The sequence below is a fragment of the Erigeron canadensis genome, chromosome 5 (genome assembly GCF_010389155.1).
Source record: "Erigeron canadensis isolate Cc75 chromosome 5, C_canadensis_v1, whole genome shotgun sequence".
NCBI classification, from domain to species: Eukaryota; Viridiplantae; Streptophyta; class Magnoliopsida; order Asterales; family Asteraceae; genus Erigeron; species Erigeron canadensis.
The window spans coordinates 30,819,102-30,827,749 of NC_057765.1; the positions used below are offsets into that span (position 1 = coordinate 30,819,102).

Sequence of the window (8,648 nt, forward strand, 5' to 3'; positions counted from 1 at the left end):
ATTATCGTAAGTTATTAACACGAATACTTCAAAATTTTGAGTTTACCATCTGAACATGGCTATTTGTCATCATTCACTATGCTTACAAGTTCCGATTTTGATGTGATTCTAAAAATTTAAGGTAAATAAACATATATTATAGTTATCATTACTGTTTATTATATTTTAGTTTCACACATCGATTTAGTTTAACTACAACTTATTTAATACTCACGAATTTTATATGAGGCATATTTAATTTTTTTTTATGATACAATTTATATAGGTACACGATGTACGAGTATTAAGACTAGTATATTAGATAAATAGATAAAAATTTATATAAAAAAATTGGTTATTCCCAAGTTCGGCCAATCTTGTTTCGAAAAGTTCGGCCTATCTCATATACTCTCAAAGTGAACCAATTTGATTTGGATATTAGTTTTAAACTTTAGCTTTTTTTTTTTTTTTTTTTTTGTTTCTAATGGGCGACATCAAAAGCCACTGTATACAATCTTATGTTTTTCTAATGACAAAACATGACTCTCAATGTTTCTATTTAGACCTAACCCAAAAGGAATAATACATGTCGCAACATTTGCCCCCATCTCCCCAAGACTCCAACCCCACTCACGATCGCTCCATCTGGACCAAATATCGCATCATTGATTTTTATTAATATTTATTTATTAGGGATATTTTCCGGGAATGTAAAAAACTTTGAACGAATGTCTATAATAAGAAATAACTAAAGTTGTGTGTATTGTATGTAAACAACTCGAAATAATGTTTATTGTATGTAAAAATTTCGTTTCAAGCAATTAAAATCTGACAATTGGCACATGTATATGGTTGCCACGTATGTTTTCTTACATACAATAAACATTTTTTCGAGTTACTTACATACAATGCACACAACTTTAGTTTTTTCATACTATAAACATTCAGTCAAAGATAGTTACATTTTAGGAAACTAATCCATATTTATTATTTGCAACTTATAAATTAGTTTTATCACTTATTATTACAAAGGTAAATTTTTCCACCAAAAGAAACTTACCATATACGAATCATATACCCGCACAATGCGAATACAATGATGGTAATAACGCGGGTTGATGGCAACGACGGCGGTGGCGACAGGTGGTGGGACGACAATAATGATGAATGTAAAGTAATTAATATTAAAGGAAGTAGTGTAGCTATTTTAAGAATTGAGAGATTTATGTTGTAAATTAATTTATTAAAAGTATTATACGTATATTATATGAGATTTTTAAATTAATAAATAAATGAAAGGGGTATTTAAGGTAATTCAATTCTTAAATTGAGATTTTAAAAAATGGGTTATTATTTTATAAGTATTATAGATAAGCTTTTGTATATTGATCTACTAGACATTTAATTATGTCTACTTTTCAATATAAATTTGGTCATACTCAAAAACCGAAAGTATTAGTTGGGCCAAATGACTGAATGAGACGACACAGCGGGCAATTGAGACAGCTTTTGCCGTTCTTTTTAACTTTAAAGTGGAGTTGATTTTTTTATGAGGTAGAAGATTGAATGAGTAGAACGATTGCTAGCAAGTCACTAGACTGAGAATACATATATAAGTACAAAATATAAGATGAATCAAAACAAATATGACAGAAATACATTAAACCTCATTAAGTATCATTCATAACTGCGAGAAAAGGTAAAGTGGATGAAAATAACCCTGAGTGGCGAAAGAAATTTTTTCTCATAGTTAGAAGTCATGGCACCGTTACCTTAACATGTTGCATCTTTTGCGGGTCATATGTTGAGACTATTGAGCATCTTTCTGTCTCGTGTAGTATGGCATAGGAGACATGCGTTTTATTGCAAACTAGTCCAAAATTTCAGAACCTACCCTATTTGATATTAAATACTTGTATTTGATACAATCTCTATTTTTTTGCAGCGTCAACAAAGTGAAGAAAGCTATTACATGCGATAATCATCTCCATTGCATGAGTTATTTGTCGAACAAGGAACGAAATCATAACTAACCATAATGACTTTATGGGTAAGAGATTGGAGACAATTTTATCGGTTTAATGAAAAGTCTTTGACATATCAAGTACTGGGCTATAACTTGGCATTTTTTACACTGGGTTGCTTCAATATCATGGTGCTTGTATGATCAATGGTCTATCATGGTGCTTGTATGATCAATGGTCTACTATATATGTATCGTTGTATACTAAATAGTTATCACATCTACAAGTTCTTATAACACATAAAAATTTTATCAGTTTTTATTTTAATCCTTTAAAGTTTTTATCTTTATCTTCTGCCCCACATCAAAATTTTCGTTTTCATTTTCTTGACACAAAACTTTTGAGTTCTTATGTTTTAATCAAACAACTTTCACATAGTTATGGTTTTACTTTTGAATATATGGTTTTGGTTATTTTCATTCGTCTTTATACATATATAATATGGTTTTAGGTAAAATAAAACAGCTATTAAAATAAAACAAATAAAACAATAGATTTTTATTCAATGATAATCAACGTGAATCATGAAAACTATCGTACATCAATTGCCACGTGAATCTTCGTGCATCAATTTCACCATGATCTAATAGTCAAGATCTTGTCTTATTTGTTTTACTTTAATACTTGTTTTCCAATACCCAACCCCTACTATAATATATATATATATATATATATATATATACGAGGTTAGGGTTTATGTGGCTGTTAGACACCCAAGCTTAGGTGTAGAACCCCTCACATCTTGTTTTTTTAATCCATAAAAAGCATGGGGGCCAAACATTTACAGATATATTAAAAAATTAGTATGTGAGGGGTTTTACACCCAGATATAATAATTCTTACCAATTTTCATTTTAACCCCTTAAAGTTTTTATCTTTTAACTTTTACCCACACCAAAGTTTCATTTTATTTTGTTGACACTAAATTTTTGGATTCTCATGTTTTGTTTTCAACAAACAACTTTCACACAGTTATAATTTTACTTTTAAACATTTTGTTTTGATTATTTTCATCCGTCTTTTATATATAGAGCGTTTTTAACATATAATAACTTTCATAATCATTACGTTTTACATTCATGTAACATTTAAAACATTAATATAGTTATTGTTTATGTTTTATATATCTTATTATTCTATTACATTTATTTTATTGTTATTGCTACACGTTTAGCTATTTTCCTGAAGGGGGATTTGGGGGATGAGAATGATATAAAGTTTTGGATCGATAATTGGGTAGTCGATGAACCGCTTAAAGAGAGGTACCCATTGCTATTCAAATTAGAAAGGGACAAGAAGGCCCGTGCTGTGGATCGGTTCAGCTTGGGTGATAGGACGTTTAATGGGTCATGGAGCTGGATCAGACAACCGCTGAAGATGGAGGAGTTGGACGAGCTTTATAGTTTGATAAATCTGCTTGCTGGGCTGGATCTCTCTAACAAACGCGACAGGTGGATATGGATGGGAGCCAAAGATAAGGTTATGACGGTTAGCTGCGTTAAAGAGTTACTCAATGGTAATAGAGATTTTACAAACAGGTATGTCTTTGAATGGTGTAAGTGGATTCCAAAGAAGTGCAACATTTTTATGTGGAGAGCCGCTATGGATCGGATTCCAACCATGACTGCCCTTCAAGCCCGTAATTGCTACTTCGATGACACGGATTGTGTCTTCTGTGGGGAAGGTGTGGAGACTGTGGATCACTTGTTTTGCGAGTGTATCACAGCGGCGAGAGTTTGGCAATTTGTTAGCGACTGGTGCAAATCTCCTCCATTTTTTGTTTTTGGCATAAAAGACCTCCTGGAGTACCATGAAGTGCAAGGAAAAAGCAAAATGGAAAAGTTGGCTATCAAAGGAGTTGTTATGACGAGTTGCTGGTGTATATGGAAAGTTAGAAATGAAATCAAATTTGAAAGGAAAAACCGAAACGTCGTGGGAATAATTCAAGATATAAAAGCTCTTGGGTATTTGTGGTATAGGAATAGAACTAGATATAAAAGCATTACTTTGGTTGATTGGTGTAATTTTAAGATTATGTAAATTGTTGTAAATATACCGCTAACGTCTTGTCAGGGTGATTGTGAATAAAAGTTTACTTTTTAAAAAAAAAAAAGCTATTTTTAAAAATTTAGGTTCGAATAATTTGACATAAAGTTGAGTGTAAACATGTAAAAGGCGTATTCCGGTGTAACGTACCGATACAATAATTAGTTATCTGCTATTCGTATCTTAACTTTTGTCAATAATAAATATTTTTGTTGGTGGTTAATAAAAAACAAAAAAAAAGGAATATGTCGCAAAAAAAAAGATAAGATTTTAGTTGATTTTTTTTATTCTGTTATAAAAAATTAAAAAATCGTATGACCAAAAGAGATTTAATGGTTTTATAGAAGTACTATCTAGTTGTGGCTCTACACGCCGACAGAGGGATCACGAGAACCTTTAATGATCTCTTTATTCTGAATTCACTGCCACCTTTTGTCATCTCATCTCATCAACCCTTCTCTCCTTTCCAAACCCAATCTTTTCCACCACAACACCACCACCTTCCACCACCCATCATCACAATCACCACAAATTTCTTTTTAAAGTTTAGGTGTGTCTACTTCTTTAAATACAAAACTTAATATTTATTTTTCTACTACTACTAACACTGTCTAGTGTCAGAATTGGACATCTCAAAACTCAATTATTAATCACACAATATAGACCCTCAAAATTAAGGCCTGCTCTTTTTTAAAGCTATCTTTAGTGAAACAGATGGGTTAGTCTACTTATAAGTTTTTTTAGGCTGGTCTACATTTTTAGGCCTTATTAATTACTTGTATCTTGTTATTTTATGGCATTTGATTTATTGCCAACAAAATGAAAGTCCATTTTGGGGTAGACACTCTTTTCTATATTATGCCAAAAGTTAATCTTCTACATTTTTATTTTTACTACCAGTGTCACATTTCATATTAAAATCTTCAATTATCAAATTTTTGTTGTTGTTGTTGTTGTTGAGCTTTTATCTTTTGTTACAAAAAGTGTCACACTCTGGATTCTCCAAAAAACCATCTTTATTTTCAAGAAAACGAGAATGATAAGTTATCCGGCCACCGTTTGTTTCACGGCGGAGTAAGTGCGCCGCCGCAAATGAAGCGGTCAAAGGTTACTGGCGGTGAAATAGTGGAAGTTAACGGTGGTCATATTGTACGGTCAATTAACCGGAAAGATAGACACAGTAAGGTTTGTACCTCAAAAGGACCAAGAGACCGCCGTGTACGGCTGTCAGCACACACTGCTATTCAGTTCTATGATGTGCAAGATCGTTTGGGGTATGACCGCCCAAGCAAAGCTGTTGATTGGTTGATAAAAAAAGCAAAATCCGCCATTGATGAGCTTGCTGAGCTTCCGGCATGGAAACCAACCGCCACCGTAAACTCATCAAGATTGAATTTTGAGCACACCCCAGATCAGGAAAATGAAGATAATGAAATGGGTGTTGATCAGAATTCGAGTTTTTTGCCCGGTTCTTTGGATTCCGATGCAATTTCTGATACTATTAAGTCTTTTTTCCCGATGGGTACTGGGTCAACGCCGGTCAACGTTGAGTCTCCGGCAATGGGGTTTCACCGGAGTTACCCACCCCCGGAATATTTAAGACTTAGGTTGGCCGGAGAGAATGGTGGGTTAAGTTGGCCGGAAAGAATGGTGGGTTGGGGTGGTGGGAATGGAAGTGGAAATGGAAATGGAAATGGAGATACAAATGACGCCGTTTCGGGTGGGTTTTTGTTTAGTTCACCGGTGGCACAAACGACACCGTTTCAGCAAATGTTGTTTGGTCAAACAATGAGTAATCATATGTTTAGTAACAATTCACAAAGGGAACCCCTTCAGTCCAGTAACACACCTTCCATTCGTGCTTGGATGGACCCACCAACGTATCCCGGAGCTACCATTGATCACCCCGGGTTTAGCTCCGGGTTTGGTGGGTTTCCAGGGTTTATGTTTCCGACACGAATAGAAGGTGAGCAAGAAGAACCCGACGGTTTATCCATGTCGGATAAACTGTCATCCGGTTCCTCTGATTCTCGCCATTGATTGGTCTTGGATTCGCATAATCTTCTCTTAGATAAGGTTAACACTTCTGAACTCATTTTTTTTAATCAAGGGGTTAATTGTGATTGCTTATTTGCCTATCTTATAAAAGTATTTACTAATATCTAGTTATTATTCTATAACCAATGACTATATCAGTAGATAAACACTTTAAAAATAGGTGAATCCCAAACACGCCCTAATTCCCTTTCTCTTAAAGCTAATTTGATTTTAATGAATGCTGGAATACCTACAGGATCGATTGCTGTTTCAGCGAAAGCAAAAGAATGAGAAGATTAAATTTCGCATAACTGAGTCCACTGCCGTTGCTACATAGCTTCAAGATTTAGCTTTTATGTTAGTATTAACTATTATGTTTTCGAACTCAATTATCTGTCCTGTTTTTAGTTAATGTATGTTGGTTGGGTTGGGTTGAAATTCATACCTAGGTAAAACCGGGGAATTAGTGTGATTGAAAATGTGTTTAACTATTTTTGTTTATGCCCAACACAAATTTAGTGTTTCTTTGGTTGATTAAAGTTGATGTGATTAAGTGGGGTTATCCACTTACCCTTAATTCAATGATTGGTGATTTGGATCCCTAAAGTACAGTTATTGAAGAACTGAAAAAGAAAGTTGTGTTTATTTGGAATCTTTGTTAAAATGTTCTTTTTGCAAGTGTTGCTTAACATGTGATTGAAGGAATTTTGTGAAGATGATCATGACCTACAAAAAGAATGAGACGAAGAAAGATCGAAGATGGTTTATTCCATTTTGCAAGGCGTCGTTTTCGTGATTTTGTAGCTACGATTTGCATTTTTCCTCCATCTTTGAATGTTTCGTTTGGCATATTTTCACTTGTTTTTAGCTTAGTTAGCCCAAGTTTAAACCTTGAAAGGGCTAGTATACTACATCTTGTGCTTTTTGCCAAAAGACCCATTTTACTATTTGTTAGATTTAGTTACCTTGTCAATTCTGAATACCCTTTAAAGTGCATTAGTGAACATGTCTTCAAGACTTCATAATGTCATATACCTTAGATTTCGTTTCATGAGAGATAATCGAACCGGTCCCATATCGTGGTGACAGCAAACTCGGCACGCGGTGTTTTGTGGTCCATCGATATAAACGGTGTCAAACAAACACCCACAACTACATTACAGGGATCTCAACTCTCAAGACCTTTGATCCATCATCCATGATTAAAGTAGATGTTGATTGTTGAGGACTCTTGGTGAGAAAGGGGAGACGAATGTGCAATAGGAAGTTGTACCGACTACCAGGAAATTGTTTGTCATTATGGCGATGAGGAGGACTTTTGTTTTCTTTTACTTAGGATTTCACTTCTTTTTCTTTGAGTTGGAACAACTTGCTTGATGGGTATTGGCATGTTGATACTTTCTACATGATATGATCGACTAAGAGCACTAATTAGTGATTTTGATAGAGCAAAGACGATAATAAAAGTCGATATCCCATCTCAAAGAGAGAGCATGATTGATTAAGAGCACTAATTAGTGATTTTGATGGAGCAAAGACGATAATAATAAAAGTCGATATCCAATCTCAAAGAGAGAGCATCGGAATGTGATATGTTAATAGTTATATCCTTGTCTTTATATCCGAAAATAGAAAGACAAACAATTTGTACATCACCATTTTTTGGCAATACATCACTAATTATGCTTTACAGTGTTGTATTGTACAACATCATAAAATGTATTTGGTGGTATATCACCAAAAACTGGTGGTGTATAGATTACATCCCAAATAGAAAGGTTGTTTCCAAAAAAATTTTTAGTAAACTGGTGGTGTACAGATTGCATCCCAAATAGAAAGGTTGTTTCCAATAAAAATTTTAGCTATTTGATCAAAGGGAAAAATATCTCAGCAGTTAACTGCATGAATATTAGCAGCAGTTGTGTTATTTTACGGCGACCAATTCTATTATATTTAAAACTTGAAGGGTTAGTATGAAAATTAGTTTTTTTAAAATCTTCTGTAAATGCATGGATGTTTTATGCAGTTGACTGCATAGATGTTATCCTCTTGATAAAATATGACCATATAAAGTACACTGCCACCCGATAATAAAAACTTATTTAGAATTTACCAATCTATATATAACAAGGTCTTAAATTCTTTTATGAAGAAATAAATACCGTTGGATGAGTTCAAACTTTAAGTTACAACCATTAGATCAAAATAATAATGTTATTTCCAAATTTATTATTAAGTAAATACAACATTAGTCCTTCTACTTTATAAACATTTAATCTTAAAAAATTACATCGAATAATATATATGATATATTTTTTAATGAATAGTATTTATATGCCTATTGGTTAAGAAATATATTATTATTACCATCACTATAATTTGTTCGGAAGTTTTTGTAATTTGATAAATGATATGGTAACTCATATTGTTTGGAATATATTTGTTTCTTTATTTTGATAGTTATTAAGTTTTTAACTTATATCTATTTTCTAAATATACTCTTTAACGAGATTTATTTATTCTTTAATTTTTTAAGGCTAAATTCTTTTATATAGAAACAAT

General features: G+C 33.0%; 1 protein-coding gene across 1 annotated transcript; it reads left to right on the plus strand.

Annotated features, from left to right (window-relative positions):
• The first annotated feature begins 4,409 nt into the window (after positions 1 to 4,409).
• LOC122600347 (transcription factor TCP4-like) lies at positions 4,410 to 6,668 on the plus strand. The gene is made up of 2 exons (XM_043773056.1): positions 4,410 to 6,125; positions 6,343 to 6,668. Exon 1 carries the CDS (start codon positions 5,142 to 5,144, stop codon positions 6,087 to 6,089), a length of 948 nt encoding a protein of 315 aa, XP_043628991.1. The 5' UTR covers positions 4,410 to 5,141; the 3' UTR covers positions 6,090 to 6,125; positions 6,343 to 6,668.
• The last annotated feature ends 1,980 nt before the right edge of the window (positions 6,669 to 8,648 follow it).